Source organism: Dama dama, chromosome 3, assembly GCF_033118175.1.
Source record: "Dama dama isolate Ldn47 chromosome 3, ASM3311817v1, whole genome shotgun sequence".
Lineage (NCBI taxonomy): Eukaryota > Metazoa > Chordata > Mammalia > Artiodactyla > Cervidae > Dama > Dama dama.
In genome coordinates this window covers 48,156,461-48,177,313 of record NC_083683.1, presented here as the reverse complement: position 1 = coordinate 48,177,313, position 20,853 = coordinate 48,156,461, and the positions used below count along the sequence as shown (strand labels likewise).

The following is a 20,853-nucleotide window of genomic DNA, read 5'->3' as shown; positions in this document are numbered from 1 at the left end:
ATAAAAGTGCTATGCAAAGAAAATGAAATAGAATTAAGTGTACTTATGTATTTATAGATCCTGTTGTGAAAACTTAAAAGAAAATTACTCAGCAGGAAGGTCTCCAAGTCTCCTGAAGAAGGTCCAAGAGAATACAGTGCTTAAAGGTACATCAGACAGATGAGCATTAGATATCAATAGGATCTTCCAGGCCTGATGCTGGTGCAAAGGAACCTATGAATGCTCTTTCCTGGAATCTCTCAGCACTGGTGTGTTACCCAGCTCTCAGGGCTGGAGGAGGAAGCTGCCCTTCCAGGCATCTCCCCACTAGACTGATTCTGCCTGGGAAAGACTGCTCCTCCCAAGGGCCCTCGCCATTGCCCCCTTCATTTCCTTGTTTCGGAAACTGTAGATGATGGGATTGCACATGGGGGTGATGATGGTGTAGAGGAGGGAGAAAGGCTTGTCTTTGTCAGGACTGTGTGTGCTACGGGGGTTCATGTAAGAGAACATGGCTGAGGTATAGAGAAAAATGACCACAGTCAGATGGGAGGCACAAGTAGAGAAGGTCTTGCTCCAACCAGAGGAGGAGTTCCTGCCCAGGATGGAGGCCAGGATGTGGGCATAGGAGATGATAATGAGCACCATGGGGCTGAGCAGCACCACAATGGCATCAGCAAAGATGACTCTCAGGCTAAACTGGGGGTCTCCACAGGAGAGAGCAATCACTATGGGGGCCTCACAGAAGAAGTTTTCTATGTGGTTGTCTCTGCAGAAGGGATTCCGGAATGACATATACTCAAGCATGATGCCATTGATCAGCCCAAAGGACCAGGCAGTACTCACCAGGCTCACACAGACCTGCCGGCTCATGATGTGGGCATAGCTAAGTGGGTGGCAGATGGCAACATAACGGTCATAGGCCATGAAAGCCAAGAGGATGCACTCAGCCACACCCACACAGAAGACCAAGTACATCTGGGTCATGCAAGAGACAAAGGAGACAATGTGGTTCTTCACTATCAGGTGGACCAGCATCTGCGGGATGGTGGTGGTGATGAAGCAGACATCCAGGAAGGACAGGTGGCCAAGGAAGAAGTACATGGGGCTGTTGAGCCTGGGGTCTGTCCAGGTGATGAAGATGATGAGGCCGTTCATGGCCATGGCCAGGCTGTAGAGGGCTAGGAAGAGAGCAAAGAGCAATGCCCGAGTGGATGGGGAGCTCTGCTCAAAGCCCACGAGGATAAACTCAGTCATGGTGCTGCCATTCCTTAGGTCCACTGGCTTGGATCTGCTTGAGGACAAAGGACAGGAAAAGCACAAGAGAGACAGCTGTAGAGTAATGCAAGGTACTCACTTGATCCCAGAAACACAGCTATAATAGCACAAGATGGGTGAGTGGTGATAAATGTTTTGAAACCTAAGTAAACATAATATAATTGGCACTGCATGGGGCAGTGAGAGTACCATGGTCACCATAGGCTGCATCCATGGAATCATAACATTAAAAATAAGGAAGTGGTGGCTATATTTTATTCTAATTTAATCAGGCTGAAGTCAAGTAAAGTATCTGCTGCAGGATTCTAAGTGTTGAAAGATTAGTCTTTAGTCAAAATGCATTCAGAGGTGAAAAAACAAGATAGATTTCCAGAACCCATGCCAAATAGAGGAGTGGAGTATTTCAGAGGAAGGGATGTTAGTTCATAGAAGATTATATCAAGGATGCACTTGACAGACACTTGAAGATGTATTTTTCTAAAAAAAAAAAAGCTCAAGTATGGTGGTGGTGGTTTAGTCACTAAGTTGTGTCCGACTCTTGCAATCCCGTGGACTGTAGCCTGTCAGTCTCCTCTGTCCATGGGATTCTCCAGGCAAGAATACTGGAGTGGGTTGCCATTTTCTTCTCCAGGGGATCTTCCTGACCCAGGAATTGAAGCCGAGTCTCCTGCATTGCAGGCAGATAGTTTACCAACTGAGCTACTTATTTAAAATAACAATGAATGGGTTGAATTTTTAGAGAAAATTGTTGTTGTTTAGTCACTAAGTGGTGTCTGACTCTTTGCAACCCTGTGAACTGCAACACACCAGGCTTCCCTGTCCTTCACTATCTCCCAGAGTTTGCTCAAACTCATGTCCACCGAGTTGGTGATGCCATCCAACCATCTCATTCTCTGTTGCCCCTTTCACCTCCTGTCCTCAATCTTTCCCATCACCAGGGTCTTGGGTCTCCTGTATTGCAGGCAGATTCCTTACCATCTGAGCCACCAGGGAAGCCCCTTTAGAGAAAATAAAAGCATGCTAACCCTCAGGATTATCTCTTAGGTGAAAATGATTAGCATAACTTGAAACATCATGCTCAGCTCGTCCCAGTCATCCTACTTCTTTCCAGTCTCAGGCTCCTGGTGTTTGCTGCTGCTGCATTAATGACCCATGTCGTGCATGCTGGAGATGGGCCTGGTTGTTAGCTCTTGCATGCTACTATCAGTTTTCCTTCTTCAGTAGGAATTTAGCGCTATACATAATTGGGTGGAAAGGATCCAACCATCCTGTGAGAACAGGGGAGTTCTGAGTAGGGCACAAATTCAATATTTCTGAATAGACCTTCAGACAACTTCAATCTGTCCCTTTACTAATAGCAGTAAATCTTGTCCTTTTTCTATCATCAGAGAACAAGCATTCAGAATTTGTATGCTATATTCTCACTGTAATGTTTAGGAAGTCATTATGTTCACATTAAATCTTTCCTACTTTTTAATCGTGTTTTGGAGTTAGGGTCTATCAGATAGATCCCTTCTACTTTCAGATGCTTATAGACACTGTATTCCTTCTTAACATTTAGTTCTTCATTTTCTCTTCTTCTACTTCCTTTTCTACACACTCTCAATTTCCCCCCTCTGTGTGTCTTTCACTCAGTTTTTCCACTTACTTCTACTTCTCTCTCTTTTCTTTTCCTTCTTCCTTTCTCATCTCTGATGGTGGGTATCTGTCATTGAGCTGCCTCTGGTTGAATTCCCCTCTGCTCTCCATGTCTTTAAATCTCGTATGTTGCCTATCTTAATTTTAGAAGATATATATGATAGTACTGCCAATTTTTTTAGCTTTGCATTCCCTGTAGCTGTTTCCTGACAGGTATAGGAAGTGTTTGGGTAGTAGGCCATTCCCATCATATCTGCTTTGGAATGATACCCTAGAACTTGAACCTAGAAATTTTCATATTGAGGGCCTAGAAATGTCAAGGAGGGGCAGAGTGAACTATTTAATACAAGAGTGGCTTTGAATCCTGGGCCCCCGTGGACTTGTTGAAGATGAGATCAGAGTCTGGGCAGGAGAAGTAAGTGAGCTACATTTCAGACAGGTGGACTTGACTAAGAAGAAACTGAAGTTCAATTTATGGAATTACTCTGATCTACAGGAGCACAAATGTTTATTTGTGGCTTGTTTGTTAGAGAGAATATTCTGTGATACCTAGTGCCTTGTTAACTACCATCAGGGGTTAACCAGTTAAATATCTGTGTAAGTAAATGGGACAATATCTTGAAAATCACATCCTACCTCATTCTGTTGCTTGACTGATAATGATGTTTGTCTCTGAATCACTGTGGCAAATAACAGAGAAACTCATGGTGTTTGAAGAACTTGTCCAGGGAGGATGGTCTGACCTGGTGAGCCACTCTGGAAGAGAAGTTTTGTGTGATGACCTTGTTAGTTCTCTGTCATCTATACCATGGGTGATGAATGTTTACTTAAATATTAAATAATAATATTAAGTTGTGTGTACTGTACTTTATAGAATAGGTATTCAATCTTACATGTCACATATTCCATTTGTTAATAACCTTATTTTGCCCCCACCTTTGTTATAGAGTATATTTTTACCTTCTTCAGGATTTTAAATTTTGTTTCAGTGCTAACTAATTGAATTGTAGCACCATGATTTGAAAATCACAATGCTGTCTTATCTGTTAGCTGAAAAAATATCAGCAAGAATATAAGAAAACATTTATTCTCCTAGAGCTTCAGATAAGCTAACATTATTCTGTAATATAAAACATGTCCTTGCAAATATTATTTCTGACAAAGATTCTTCTAAGACTAGGCATTAGAAATTGTTGCCATGTGCTATAAAGCTAATTTCAAACCCCTAAAATGTAATTCTTATTGGTGGTCTTAATTATGGCCATGGTGTTACTTAAGTTGATACCTCTGTTTTCTGAAAGGTCTACATACTCATGATATTTGTTAGTCATGGGATTTTCTTCTGCCAAGTGCTTAGAGATAAATAACCCATGACTCCTTGGGTTTCTTATTTAAAGAACTGAGAGTCTGTAATTTCATTTAAATTAACAATATTTTATAAAGTTGTTCACAAATATCATAACATTTGACTCTCTGATTTATTATTATATTTTAAGAATACAATTTAATCTCATTGAAGAACCTCTGTTATTTTGGACACTGTAGCTAAAACACAGCTTGTTAAGGAGAAAAGAGTAGAAAATGAATTTTCAGTTGTGGTCTACTTTGACCTCAGATTTGATTTTGTTAACTCACAGTTTTGATCCATTTTAGAACTGTCCAGCAAGCAAAGCTCCAAGAGCCTTTCAACAGAACAATGATTTGCATTGGAGGAGCAGCCACATCAAAGTAGAAGTGGGACTGTCTTGATATACCACGCCTCTGGTTAAAGACTTAATGAGGCAAGAGAACACAGTGTCAGATACTGTTAGGGGTGTGTAGGGTGGGGAATAACTGCCTCCGTGTTCCTGATGTTTCCTTCCACAGGAACGGAACTGAAGTAGCACCGCACTCCTGACCCTTCCTTTCACCTTCATTCACACCATCTCCTGGGAGGTTGAGTAGCTTACTTGATTTGTGATTTTTAGAAGGAAAGCTGAGCACATGTGTCTGTCTCTTTCCTCTAGCCTCCCCTTGGGAATGAGTGGCTTTTCTCAGGGAAGGCTTACGCTTGTTTGGGGGAGGCTCTGATGGTGTACTGTGCTGCCATTTATAGGGAAAAATGTCTAACTCTGTGCTTCTGCATTAGGAAATCCAATTGCTAAAATTTCTACTTTGTTATAAAGAAAATTGGGATTTTACCCTCCATTTGCAGACTCATTTCTCAGTTGATTCAGAAATGATGGGAAAGAGTAGTGTTATTTCCTGGGCCTCCTCAAGTCCCAATAGATTATTACTGTAATATTATCACATATACAGAAATAAAATTACAAACAAAGAAGTGTGATAAAGCTTTGGCCCAAACAAAAGATCCTGTGAGAGAAGAATTCTGCTGATACACATATACTGAATTCCAAAAAAAAAAGTGCTGGTGAGTTAAGTCTATATTCCTTGACCACAGGAGCACAGTGAAGAAAGTGTGCTACTGTGGACTAGACTGATGGGAAAATGTCTCATTGTAAAATAAGACTCTGATTCCTGTCATATCTCCTGAAGAGGACTAGGACACTTTTGAATAATTCAACATTTTTAGCCACAATGTAACTGTTGCCTTCCTAGCATGCTATGACCTAGGAAGAGAAAATATAATATAGCATTGTATTGCTTATTTATTCTGTGGAGTATGTTTGTTTTAGGGATGAGTTTGGCTCACTTAAGTTGTAAAGAGGGACTTATCAGCCTTATTTAAAATCATGTAAACTCTTCTCTTTGAATGAACTTCAGACTCTATGAGGCTCCTTTAAAGAAAATGTGCCTCTAGCAATTTTAAATCCTACACAGCTTGAAATATGGTTCCTCTTTTGTATACTATAATTTAATACTTTTTGAATTAAATACATCATTTCGTGACCTCAAAGCAAAAATGCATCATTTTTCCAGGTGAAGAATCTTTATGGTAGATACATTTATCCTAGGGTTCATGGACTGCTAGATAGATATGTTTTATAGTGTCTGTGCATGTCTGAAATGTTGTAGGAAAAGTTGCATGTGTAAGAGCCTTTTTTCTTGGTGAGTTCACAGTTCAGTCAACTTCTAAAAGGCAGCTGAAACTCACAACAGTTGAAAAAACTTGTGTTAGAGATTTGAAGTCATTAAATTCCCATAGGCTTCTCTTCTTTAAACTGAACATGAAAGTACTCTTTTATCTCACAGAATTGTTTGTTTCCTCAAAAGTGTCTCCTATGATGAACTTATGGTTGCTGGGGGAAAGGATGAGGGGGGAGGACAATTAGGTAGTTTGGGACTGACATGTACACCCTGCTCTATTTAAAATGGATAACCAACAAGGGTATACTGTATAGCACATGGGACTCTGCTCAATGTTACATGACAGCCTGGATGGGAAGGGAATTTGGGAGAGAATGGATACACGTATATGTGTTGCTGAGTCCCTTCACTGCTCACCTAAAACTATCATAACATTGTTAATTGGCCATACTCCAATATAAAATTTTAAGAAGTATCTCCTATGGAGAGTGATTGAGCGATGGTTAAGCACCCAGTTCCAGTACCAATGAACTTTTGAGATAGACTATAGATATCCCCAAGATATCTCAAAGAATTCAAGGCAAGTAGTTTATTACCAGCTGGGGCTTTGGCTCCCAACCCTTGTGTGGGAGATATCCTAGCTCTCATGTTTGTGGTGGACCACATGTTAAGCTTTTATTTGTTTTCCCGAGTCACACTGTAGCCTAAGGCCTAAAATAGTAATACTGCCTGAGAAGCCTCCTTGTTGATTTTCTCCAGACCTATACTCCAATATTTCCATCACAAATAAAAGAGAATACACTGACCTAAGAACACAGACAACTGAGTTGGGATGGGGAAGAGAGTGCAATAAGTAACTAAATAGCTTATTAATGATGTAGGTTCAGAAAATGACATTCTGAATCACCAGGGAGGCAGTGCCTCTGGCCATAGGAGTAACCAGACCTTACCCAGAGAAAATACTAATTTTTTTTAATTGGGAGTGGAATCGGGAGGAGGTGGTGAAATAAAAACAACAACAACAACACTAAAATGGAGCTTCAAGGCACTTAAGAAGGTCCATCCTGGGGAATATTGCTATGGTGGGCAGTGGTTTTCAATTTCTTTCAAGGTTAGGAAAATCAGAAATGGTACCTAAAGGAACTTACTGTCCCACAAGGTCCCTTAAGCAGTGATATGACTTTGGGCTTCCTTGGTGGCTCAAATGGTAAAGAATCTGCCCACAATGCAGGAGACCCAGGTTTGATTCCTGGGTCAGGAAAATTATCTGGAGAAGGGAATGGCTATGTACTCTATGGCTACCCACTCCAGTATTCTTGCCTGGAGAATTCCATGGACAGAGGAGCCTGGCAGGCTACAGTCCATGGGGTCACAAAGAGTAGGGCATGACTGAGTGACTAACACTTTCGCTTTTCACTTTCATTAAATTCTGATAGAGTACACAGTATAGTTGATGGCAGTAATATTTTACAAGTTAAATATTATATAATATGAGGTGATTAAGAGCTCTAATAGGGCTTCAATAAAATACTGGGGGCTCTGAAGAGTAATGAAATAATAAAATACTTGGGAAAAATGTGTACAAGAGGAAAAAATATCAGATGTAAGAAAAATATTTGCTAATGACTGACATATTAAAAAATGTTCTTGGAAAAAGGCATCTTTGTAAAAGAAAAAATGGTCACTAAGTGAGAACCTAAGTTAAGCCCAAAATATTCCAGATTACGTACAAAGTTGAAATTATACCTAAACTTTGAGAAGACTTAAAGGCAGAAAGTAGCCATAAAAAGATGTTCTTATAGTAAACTGAATTATTAGGGGATCTGTCATTATTGTTATATAAAGGACAGATAGATGAAAAGCACTTTCTGTTCAATCTTTATTAGGGAAGATAAAAATTTCTGCTCCAAATTTGACAATGTATGAATAGGGTGGGGGTACCAAATTCCATAATGGCCAATACATAATAATTTTGAAATCAATTATATACAATGAAAAATGTGAACTCATTGGGGTTTGTTTGAGGATTGAGTGAAAATTTCCCTTGCATTTCAAGGCTGAGAGCTAAAAGCCAGCCCTTAAGATTTATAAGACTTGTATTCCATCTTCCATCTCTGAAAATTCTCCTAATCAAATAAGATTAGGTGAAAGGCAGCCTTCAGGAAGAAGGAAAAGGCATCTACCCCCCTGATTCCAGCTCAGAGAATGTGTAGTTCACCCTAAAGTGGAAAATCAATTTCTCTCTGTTAACTAAGAATGAGAGAACATATATCTTTTTACTAAATAGTAAAACTAACATAAATTAGAAATCAGACTTAAAAAAGAAAAATAGGGCCATTTATAATTCAAAAACATGATGACAAATCATGATGACAGACATGATGACAAGTCAAAAATCCATGAGGGATGAGCTCTGAGTTAGCCCTCTTAAGAAAGAAGGGCAACTGAGATCTATATCGAATATTAGTGAGACCGCCCTTCATCCACAACTAGAGATCATAAAGAATGCACAATTGTTTGGTTGTTTGGAAGATTTTTACTGCCCATCTGTATAGGGAGAGAACCAAATAGTTGTACCCAGTTGGGTAGTATCTCATAGCAGGGATGTCAGAAGGAGAGGAAATTATAGTGGATCTGTTTACTGGGAGCAAAATGGAGAGAAACTAGAAAAACCTTGTAAGAGTAGAGCCCCTGTATTGCAGGCCCCTCTGACCCTTCATCCTATTGTACGGACCCTGTGATTTGGTAAGGGCCAGGCCTTTACCAAATCCTTAAATGGCCAGAAAAGAGTAATAGTTTTTCTTGCTGGTTCCACATATTATTCATAATGCCTTGGAATTATGGCATTTTAAAAGATTTTAACATGTGAGATGTAATTCTGGAACCCCATGATTTTCACTAACACATCTATGTGAACTTTGAGGAAATTAGGGATAAAATTGGCAGACCATAGGAAATAAAATTTTGCCATGTATTACCTAACAAAGTTGTGTAGACAAAAACATATGGATCCATGTCTGGAAAGGTATTTTGGGGGACATATGTAGTTAGATGGCTTTTACAGAAGGACCATTAATCATTAGTGTGAATCCCTGGAGGCCTCTGCTGCCATCTCAGTTACAACTCAACAGGCATGCCAGGGTATTAGAAAATACTTCAGAAGTGCTTCTATTAGGCCTACCTGCTTACCCCCCTCTTTTCTATTTTAAGTTTCTTCCCATTTCTCTTTGCAAGATGGACACTTTGCTCTTCATAGGGCCTTGCCAATAATTGGCTTGCAACAGAGATTCATCCATTTGTGTAAATTGTAGAAATGTTCTAAATTCTCTTGTCGCTCTCAGTCTTCTGCTTTCTTTTTGCTTCATCCTCCTCCTTGCTACTGAGTCCACTTCAATTTATCTATATCTTTCTGAAACAGGATCTCTGAAGTACCTGAATCCTTTGATGATGGCCTGGCCTGGACCGGTGTTATAAACATGCCATGGCTGGGCGTTTCAGATGCCTGTGATGACTTAGATCCCCGCGACATCCGAAAGGTAAATGTAAATCACCACCTTTCCCAGAAGACCCTTTCTGTTGATCAGCACTAATGGGAGACACCATAAATAAAGGAAATGCTGAAAATAACCTCAATTTTTCATTTTATAGCCGAGGTTTTAACTCCATATTGTACCTCCTTCCATCTCTTGAGACTTGATCTCCTTCTATCATCCCTATTCATCCTCCAGCTGGGTCCTAAAGTGAATTTACTATTCTATTAGGAGCCATAATGGAGACTAGACTTCTTTCTCCTCTCCCTTCTCACAGTTACTTTCAATATAGAAACTTAGACAAAGAGTAAAACAACTAGGTAACCAAGGAAACAAGACAGGAAATGAGATGCAAAAGTATCCATAATGATCTTGCTCTGAATATTGAAGTTCTTTGTATATGTCCAAAGGCAAATGAATATGAAACTGAGAGGAGAACTTAGTAATCAAGGAGAATTACTGAACATCAGTGGACTGGATAACTGAGCTATTTTGCAATTTAAAATGCATGAAAAAATTTCAATGATTCTAAAAATCTTAGAAAAAAGAATAAAGAGAGAGAAAAAGTGAGGGGAATGAGAGACAGAGAGACGGAATGAGAAACAGAGAGACAGAAAGAGAGAACAGAGATGTGTACCTATAGGATTAAAGAAAAAGGCTGAAACCCAGGGAGATTCCTGGACTAAGAAATAAATGATTTTAAGAGGTGAACAGTTATATATTTTGAGAATAAAAAACCATGCCTGGAACCTGGTCTCATCACTTTAGAGGGAAACAGTAAGTCAGGTGGCAAAGTACAGAGACTTTGAAGGCAGGCATACCTGAAATCAACCTTAGCACTGTCACTTACTATTGTGTGGAGTTGGCTAGTTGATTCTCAAGTTTTTTTCTCCTACAAAATGAAAATTAACTAATAATATATAATTAGTGGCCAGCACAGATTGAACAAATAAGTAAACATTAGTAGTGAGCTCTGTTTTCTCTCCCTGTCCCTGTGATTTCACTTCCCGTGTAAAAGGAATACTGTAAACACTTGTCTAGCATCCTAGGAGGTAGCCAAACTGGCCCTGCAGAAACCTGGAGAGAGGACAGGATCTCGTCCACACTTTATGATCCATCCTAATGGTTCTTCCCTGGTAGGAGCGCCTTTTCATCTAACTCAGTTTTTTCCCTCTGATATATTTAAGTCCTACTTCTCTTCATCTGGCTCGCAGAAGTACTGCAAAAATAAGGACCGAGACTCTGTATTACAGCCTCTAAAAGAGGGTCATCCTTGAGTCACTTCTAAGTCTCTCTCTCTAGGGAATAAGACAGAAAAATGCCAGATAAATAGAAAATACTAACACGCATAAACATAAAGAGTAAGGCTGAGAGACATAAATGCATGAGTATAAGTAATCTTAAAGACAGAGGAGATCCCACCCTCACCAAAAAAATAATAAAGAAAAGTGTTAAAGCCAAAGAGAGAGTTAGAGAGACTAAATTGGAGATAGGAAAAGAGTGTGAATATGTGATAAGATGATTTATATGTTCAAATGTGATGAATGCCCAGGCTTTTCGGGGAGGAATACAGAGAAGCACATCAACATACACAGACACTAAGAACCAACCCTGCCCTATACAGGGAGTGTGTTGCACACCCACACACAGAAGAGAATAAGAAAAACCAAACGTGGAAAAGAGAGTGAGAGGCTAACTAGGCAGGTTGCACATGTTTACATGATGATGTGGAATCAGAACTAAATAAACAGCCAGGTACTTGGAGTTTGCCCTCTCTAGGGCATGAGGGATTGACCTTCTGGATTATATCCCTCTCTGCAACAGTGGAATCAGGCCTTTGCCAATCAGACCGACCCCATATGACATATCCAAGCCATTTGCCTCTCAGCAGAGCAAGGAGGGCAGGTGGTCAGTTTCTGAGAGCCTGATAGAAACTTGAAGGAGAGAGCCAGAGAACAGTCTAGCTGCAGAGTGGTGGAAAAGTAGAAACAGAGTTAAGACATCAGAAGTGGAGAGACATGGGTCAGGGTGGAGGTTAATGGAGTCAAGATCTGTGACATGGTCACTGTGTGCAGAATCTGGGTTTAACACGGGTGGTCACTGAGGGAGTCAGAGCTGTTTGTCTTTGATGAATAAACAGAGTCAGGGTCAGCTTTCACTGAAGAAGTGAGCAGATTTACTGACCTTCTCCCTTGACTTTGGCACACCCTGGTGATGACATTGGCTCTGCTGATCAGGCCCAGAAGAGGGATCCACAGGCAAAGAGTGAGGATCTAGTGAGTTCTGCTGCAAACCAGCTTCTTATTTATAGGGTAGGGAGTATGGGCTCCTTGGACACACACACACACACACACATTTACAAACATATACACAAACACACAGAGGTAGGCATGAGCTTCAACCTGGTTACTATTGGGAGTCAAGTGTAATAAGGCCAACTATCTTATCTTGAAGTCTTACCATTTTAACTGGATCCCTGGGGGTACCACCATACCAGTCCATTCCAAGGCTCCCTTGTGAGGCTATGTTCATGGGAAGTGGCCTGGAAGGTCTAGAATAGTCTCAGATTTTCCCTGGAAATTTGTGTACCATTTGCTAGATGAGTTGATATTTAAGAGGGCCTGGGAAGTATCATTACCCATGTTTCCTCAGCTTCAAATCTGGGAACCTTTTAACTTTTGACCACTTATTTCCCAATTTTATTTTGAATTAATTTTCTAGTTAGAATTTCTGATGACTTAGGTTCATGTGCTCCCAATTCAATTTTTTCACATCATTATACTGTGCTTAACACAATAACTATTGGTTGACTACCTATATGAATACTTTATTAAATGCTGCTGACAGGGTGGTAAACAGGTAGTTAAAAGCTCTCCCTGATGGAGCTTTTAACTACCTGATAACATTCTAACCAGGCTCCCCTTGTGGCTCAGCTGGTAAAGAATCCGCCTGTAATGGAGGAGACCTGGGTTCAATCCCTGGGTTAGAAAGATCACCTGGAGAAGGGAAAGGCTACCCACTCCAGTATTCTGGGCTGGAGAATTCCATGGACTGTATAGTCCATGGTGGTGCAAAGAGTCGGACACGACGGAGTGACTTTCACTTTCTTTCAACATTCTAACCTCCATCCTCTACCTCTTCATTGTTGTTGCTGTTTAGTTGCTAAGTCGTGTCCAACTCTTTTGTGACCCCATGTAGCCCACCAGGCTCCTCTGTCCATGGGATTTCCCAGGCAACAATACTGGAGTGGGTTGATGTTTGCTTCTCCACCTCTTCATTATCATAATTCCATTATTCAAATCTGTAATAACCTTCTTTCCCCTGATTCATCCACTGTTCTTCCAAAATGCTTCCTGTTACTTAATTAGATTCTGCAAAATTCAAGAAACTTCAGTAATTCTCTCACTCCACAGTTCTTCTGTCTATTCTTCCACTGCTTGGATTCTTGGAAAGTTGAAGTTTATGCTGCTTGTGTCCTGACTCATTCTAAATGTGTGGGATATCCTCCACCAACCCCCACACTGGCCCCACCCTATAACATATACCTCCACCACCATCTCCAAGTCTGGGTCTTATAAAATCTAATATAACTGGGGCATTTTTGTAACATGAGTGAGTTTGGGGGAGAGCACAGTTTTTAAGGCACCAAGCTAAATTTCAGGAAAGTGACCTCTGCAGTAAAGATTTTTGAAGATCCTTCAAATATCCAGTCAAAAACTCCTGAAAAAGAAGTGAACTTGTCAAGCTCTTTAAAACCATCTACTTCTGTACTATTAATTGACAGGCTAAGAAGGAAGATTACCTGTCTCCTTACTTCTCTATAACTTCTGTCTACAGCACTTTATTGACATAATTCTACCCTAATGATACCAAAAAAAGAGCAATCCAAAAGTGGTATAACTTCAAGAGCCATTTGGGCTAAGAGTTGTTAACTCTATCAATGTTATCAGCCATTTTAAATCTGTAAATACAGATTAAGTATTCCTGGATCTTGGCCTAGAAATTCTTCACAGCTATTTTAGGACATTAATACCTTCAAGTAGATGTTATTTTGAAATAAGTGTCTAGTTTCTGGTTGTTCTTAGTAAGATAGTTGGTCTAAACACCTGGTACATCAATATCAGAAACAGAGGGTCCTTTTATAATTCACTTTGCAACATCTGTAATCATGTGCTCCTTTTATTCTTAGTATGGTTTAAGTTTATTTTTGATCAGTCATGCCACAGCCCTGTCAAATGAACAATTTCTTCTAACTCTATTAATTTAATCAATCTTTGGATGCAGTTGATTCAATTTATTACATGCGTTTTCTTTATTCTTTCTTTGCATAGTCTATTATTCTGTGATTAAATTGGTAATTTATTACTTTTTAAGTTTTATTTTTCCCTAATAAAAAGAGCTACATCTTACAAAACTGTATGTATTTTTGTCACTATTTTTGTTTTGTAAAATTTTTGGATTTTTATTATTATCAATTCTATTGTCAAAGACCAGATGCAAGGTATCAGATAAAAGGAACTGAGGTAAATAGGGTGTAGTGGAGGTTTTATGTTGATCTTATTAGGTGTTAGGCAATGTTTAATGTTTGCTGTTGCTATGGCGTCAGAGGTTAAAATTTCCCTTAGTGCCCCTGGTTTTGTCTCCTCTGTTGTCTTTTTGTTTTCTTAGAGCTGACTTCCTAAATAGGGACTGAGGGCTGCTGGTTTTTCAGCTGTAATCCTTGAAATCCTTCAGCTCTATTGATGTGGTGGTAAGGGGTGGGGGAGTGGAAGCATGCTATGGTCCTATGATTAAGTCTCAGTCTTCTAATGAGCATTTGTCCTTGGGCACCTTTACAAGTACTTCTCAGATTTTCTTTTCCTTGGATCCTTCCCCAGGTTGGTTAGGTTCTTAAAGATAGTTTTCCTCGAGAGCTGGCTGTTAAGGAGAACAGAGCTCTCTGTGCTTATCAAAGGATGATTATTTTCCCTTCTCACTGCTGAAGCATAAGCGTGTTTTTTTTTTTTTTTTTCCCTGATCTTCACCATGAGAATCTGGTGGGGATGCTGGAAGTTAACCTCATGAAACTATGAGGAATCGCCTAGGGGTGAGCCTCCAGGAGTCTTTATCTCTTAAGTTAGCACATGCTCAGTCTCCTGTAACTGGTCAATTTTCCTTCAAGTATTCTGACGAGGCTCTAGCTACAGCTTCTGCTCCTAAGGAAGCTGTGATTCTCTGTGTTCACCTGTCTCCTGGTTTGGGGGTGGTGGTTTGCCCTCTGACTTCAACATTCTGATAGTTTGCGGAGTGTTATTGATTTCAGTTTGTTCACCCTGTCTTTTTTTTTTTTCTTTCATTAATGAGGCTGCGAGTGATAACTTCCAAGCATTATACTTCTTCCATGTGGATTAGACTTATAATTTAATTCTTGTTTTTGGAGGAGCAACTTTCTTGGAGAATTTTGAGGCCACCATAGAGTGATGGTGTCACATACCTCACAGCATATTTCTCCCACCCATTGCCTTTTTTTTTTTTTTTTTTTTTTAAGTAAAAAAAGCAGGGAAGCTGGAAGAAAATGCAAGGAACTATAGGAACTACAAATATGTTTATTCTCTCCTGACTGGTGCAGCAGCAGCAGCAGCAGGGCTTCTCAGGTGGGGCTTACATAGGTTTATACAACAAAAATGGCCCGTGGCCAAGTGAGTATATCCTGATGTGCATGTACAGTGCTATAAGTAATTTCAGCTGTTATATAACCATGCAAAGTCATTGTTTATAGGATGTGGGGCAAGAGCAAGAGGAAGTGGGGTGAGAGAGCCTGACTGACACCATCTTGGCTAATCACTATTTCCCCGCAACTATCTTCTACAGTTCCTCTGGTTCCCTTGTTGCTCTCAGTCTGCTCTTTTCAGAGCAGCAAAAAGAAAAATGACGAACAAAAAAGAAAAGTGTTTAATGGGGGCTTCTGGGACAACATCAAGCATACTTAACATTCACACATTATAGAGGTCTCAGGAAAAGAAGAGAGAAGACGGTTAAAATGTATTTGGTGAAATGATGGCTGAAACAGATATCAAGTGCAGGATGCACAGAGAGTATCAAAGAAAATGAACTCAAACAGACTCACAACCAAGACATATCATAATTAAAATTGTAAAAGTTAAAGACAGAATTCTAAAGGCAGCAAGATAAAGACAACGGGTCATATTCAAGAGAGTCCCCATAAGACTATTAGCTGATTTTTCTGCAGAATCTTTGCAGGCTTGAAAGTAGTGCATTATATATTTAAAGTGCTGAGAGAGGAAAACCTGCATCTAAGATACTCTACCCAGGTTATCATTAATAATTGAAGGGAAGATAAAGAACTTCTCAGAGAACAAAATACCAGGAGTTCATCAATACTGAACCAACCTTAAAAGATATGTTGAAGGGTCTTCTGTAAGTGGAAAAGTAAAGGCTGCAACCAAAAGCAAATCTCAACCTCATGAGAGGCTGTGTGTTTGCAGGTGCTCCCACCAGACCTGTGCAAAGCTGGTGGCCAGAAGCAGAATGGTACCCAGCAGAGTAGTGTTGTGGATATGCAGGGGTTTTGACATGAACTCCCACCTTTGATCCACTGTCAGGACAGTGACATCAAGCCAGTGACCTGGAGGTCAGAGACTACATCCTGACATGGGAAATGTGCAAGGAGTGCAAGAGCATCAGTGACCTGATTGGCTTTTTGAACAACTGCTGACTCTACAGCCAATACATCTCCTGCTACTACAAGCAGCAGGTACTTTTGATAGAGTTGGACCCCACTAAGCCTTTCTCTCTCATGTCCTGAGGTGTCTTCCATCAGGAGATCTTTGGCAATGTACATCAGCCTCAAGCTCACCGTCCTCATGCTGCACTTCCCTGGCTCCCTATCCTCTGCACCCCGCCACCAACCCCCCCCCCCACCCCCACCAGTTGTTTGAGGAGCTGAATCAGAGCAAGTCACAACCAGATGCTGTGATGGCCATGATTGTGGCTGCTGATTTTGAGACCCTCTCTGAGTCAGAGAGGTATAACTCTGGTCCCCAGGACTTCTTGTTAAAAATTCCAGGGGTAAACGCCAATAACTGTTGCTCCTTGATGAACCACATTAAGAACATTGCCAAATTAGCAAGCCTGTCCCTCAACAAGCTGGCAAGCATGCTGGGGAATGCAGCAAGTGCCAGGCAGCTCTATAACTTCATTCATACCTCCTATGTAGAGGTCCTGTCCAGAGGAAAAATGAAATGAACAGTGTTGCCTTTTTTCTTATCCCATGACTATGCTTCTCAGCTGCTCTTCACCTGTCCTCACAGGCCTTTATTAATTATTAGCCCAGTAGCTCATTCTCTGGGTTTCCCAGGTAGCTCAGTGGTAAAGAATTTGCCTGCCAATGCAGGAGAATCAGGTTTGATCCTGTGTCAGGAAGGATCCAGAAGATCTCCAGTAAGATCCCCTGAAGAAGGAAATGGCAACCCACTCCAGTATTCTTGACTGGGAAATCCCATGGGCAGAGCAGCCAGGCGGGCTACAGCCCATGGGGTTGCAAAAGATTTGGATGTGACTTTGTCACTAAACAACAACAATAGGAAAAGAAAACCCCTATTAGTAAAGGCCAATATATAGTAAACGTTGTGGTACTAAGATTAAAAGACAAAAATTATAAAACCAACTATAACTATAAGAAACAAGGGTTAAACATGAAGATGTAAAATATGACAAAAAAAGCACAAAATGTGGGTGAGGGGAGTAAAAAATGTTAGCCTTCTCAAATGGGCTTGAACTTAAATGATTACCAATTCAAAACAAGTAGATATAGTTATAGGTCAACATATATGAATCCCATTGTAACTACAAATCCACAATAAATATACAGAAACTAGAGAGAAAAGAACATAAACATACCACTGAAGAAAATCATCAAACCACAAGGGAAGAAACTAACAGAACAGAACAGAACAAAGAAGAACCACGAAAATATCTGGAAAAGAAGTACAAAATGGGAATAAGTACATAACTATCAAAAATTACTTTAAATATCAACTGGACTAAATCTCTGATCATAGGGTGGCTGATTGGAAAAGAAAACAAGGCCTTTTCTTTTTAATTAACCTGTTTATTTTAATTGGAGGCTAATTACTTTACAGTATTGTAGTGGGTTTTGCCATACATTGACATGAATCAGCCATGGGTGTACATGTGTTCCCCATCCTGAACCCTCCTCCTATCTCTCTCCCCATCCCATCCCTCAGGGTCATCCCAGTGCACCGGCCCTGAGTGCCCTGTCTCATCCATCGAACTTGGGCTGGCGATCTGTTTCACATATGGTAATACACAAAAATAAGGCCTTTCTATCTGATGCTTAAAAGAAATTCAATTCAGAACTAGGTGCACACCGGCTATAAGTGAGGGGATGGAAAAGATAATTCATGTGAATGGCCATGACGAGAAAGCTGGGGTAGGAGTACTCACTGGAATCAGATAAAATAGACTTTAAAACAAAGTGTAGTTTCGGATTGACATGTACACACTACTATATTTAAAATAGATAACCAACAAGGACCTACTGTATAGCACGGGAATCTCTGCTCAATATTCTGTAATAATCTAAATGAAAAAAGAATTTGAAAAGAATAGATACATGTATATGTATATCTGAATCACTTTGCTATACACCAGAAGCTAACAGAAAATTGTTAATATGTTCTTGCTGCTGCTGCTGCTGCTAAGTCGCTTCAGTCATGTCTGACTCTGTGTGACCCCACAGACGGCAGCCCACCAGGCTCCCCTGTCCCTGGGATTCGCCAGGCAAGAATACTGGAGTGGGTTGCATTTCCTTCTCCAATGCATGAAAGTGAAAAGTGAAAGTGAAGTCGCTCAGTCGTGTCCAACTTCCAGCGACCCCATGGACTGCAGCCTACCAGGCCCCTCTGTCTATGGGATTTTCCAGGCAAGAGTACTGGAGTGGGGTGCCATTGCCTTCTCCATAATATGCTCCAGTGTAAAACAAACATTAAAGGTCTACAATAAAAGATAAATAAAGGCATTATATAATGAGAAAAGAATTAATACAAGAAGAGGATATAACATTTGCTAACATATATGTACCTAATAAAGAGGCACCTAAATATATAAAGCAAATATTAATAGTTGCAAAGGGAGAAATTGACAATAAGATAATCATATGAGGGAACTTTTAACACCCCTTACATCAACAGACAGATCAACCCAACAGAATATCAATAAGGAATCACTGGCCTTAAATGACATATTAGACCAGTTGCACTTAATAGATAACTTCAGAATATTCCATCCAAAAATAATGGAAGACACATTCTCCAGGATAGATCCACATGCTTGGCCACAAAACAAGTCTCAACAAATTTAAAAGATAGAAATTATACCAAGCATATATTTCTAACCACAATGATATAAAACTAGGAATCAATTATAGGAAGAAAAATGGGGAAAGAACAAACATGTGAAGACAAAACAACATACTACTAAACAATCAGTGGGTAAATGAAGACATCGAAGAGGAAATAAGAAAATACCTCAAGACAAATGAAATTTCTAAAATCTAAGGAGTACGTCAAGGCTGTATATGGTCACCCTGCTTACTTCACTTATATGCAGAGCACATCATGAGAAACGCTGGGCTGGATGAAGCACAAGCTGGAATCAAGATTGCCGGGAGAAATATCAATAACCTCAAAAATGCAGATGACACCACACTTATGGCAGAAAGTGAAGAAGAACTAAAGAGCCTCTTGATGAAAGTGAAAGGGAAGAGTGAAAAAGTTGACTTAAAGCTCAACATTCAGAAAACTAAGATCATGGCATCTGGTCCCATCACTTAATGGGAAATAGATGGGGAAACAGTGGAAACAGTGGCAAACTTTATTTTTTGGGGCTCCAAAATCACCACAGATGGTAACTGCAGCCATGAAATTAAAAGACGCTTACTCCTTGGAAGGAAAGTTATGACCAACCTAAACAGCATGTTGAAAAGCAAAGACATTACTTTGCCAACAGAGGTCCTTCTAGTGAAGGCTGTGGTTTTCCCAGTAGTCATGTATGGATATGAGAGTTGGACTATAAAGAAAGCTGAGTGCTAAAGAATTGATGCTTTTGAACTGTGGTGTTGGAGAAGACTCTTGAGAGTCCCTTGGACCACAAGGAGATCCAACCAGTCCATCCTAAAGGAGATCAATCTTGAGTGTTCATTGGAAGGACTGATGTTGGAGCTGAAACTCCAATACTTTGGCCACCTGATGTGAAGAGCTGACTCATTGGAAAAGACCCTGATGCTGGGAAAGACTGAAGGCAGGAGGAGAAGGGGATGACGGAGGATGAGATGGTTGGATGGCATCACCGACTCAATAGACATGGGTTTGTGTGGACTCCAGGATTTGGTGATGGACAGGGAGGCCTGGCGTGCTGTGGCCCATGGGGTAGCAAAGAGTCGGATACGACCAAGCGACTGAATTGAACTGAACTGAACTGACAGGACACAGCAAAAGCAGTTTTAAGAAGTTTATAGTGACTATACAGACCTACCACAAGAAAGCAAAAATTCTCAAGTAAGAATCTAAATGTACATTTAAAGAAACTAGAAAAAGAATAAGCAAAGACCAAAATTGGTAGGAGGAAATAATAAATGTCAAAGTGGGAATAAGTAAAAAAGAAACTTAAAAATATCAATGAAACTAACAGCTGATTCTTTGAAAATATAAACAAACAAACAAGCAAAGCCTTTAGCCAGACTCACCAAGATAAAAAGACACCCCAAATAAATAAAACCAGAAATTAAAAAGGAGAAATTACAACTGGTATTACAGAAATACTATAGATTATCAGAGAATACTATGAACAGCTAAATGCCAATAAATTAGCCTGGAGGAAATGAATAAGTTCTTAGAATCATATAATCTCTCCAGGCTGAGTCATAAAAAAATGGAAAACTTGAATAGACCAATTACTAGCAATGAAATTAAATCAGTAAAAAACAAACAAACAAACTTGCACTTCATAATCCCAGGTCCAGAGTACTTTACAGGTGAATTCTACAAAAACATATAAAGAAGATTTAATACCTATTATTCTCAAATTATTCCAAAAAATTGAAGAAGGAATATATTCAAACTCATTTTATGGGAAGGATTACATAACCAGACATGGACAATGCAAAATAACATTACCAGCCAAAAACCTTGATGAACATAGATATAAAAATTCTCAACAAAATATTAGAAACCTGAAATTAACATTAAAAATCATAATCATGAGCAAACGGGATTCATTTCAGGGATGCAAGGATGATTTTACATTCATAAATTGATCAATGTGATACATTAACAAAATGAAGGATAAAAATCATATGATCATGATCTTCTTTTTAAATTTA

At 39.8% G+C, this 20,853-nt stretch overlaps 1 protein-coding gene across 1 annotated transcript; it reads right to left on the bottom strand.

Annotated features, from left to right (window-relative positions):
* Positions 1-306: 306 nt before the first annotated feature.
* Positions 307-4,984, bottom strand: LOC133043243 (olfactory receptor 10AD1-like). The gene is made up of 2 exons (XM_061124078.1): positions 4,944-4,984; positions 307-1,270 (listed from the first exon to the last, which is right to left on the bottom strand). Exons 1-2 carry the CDS (start codon positions 4,982-4,984, stop codon positions 307-309), a joined length of 1,005 nt encoding a protein of 334 aa, XP_060980061.1.
* Between the last annotated feature and the right edge of the window lie 15,869 nt (positions 4,985-20,853).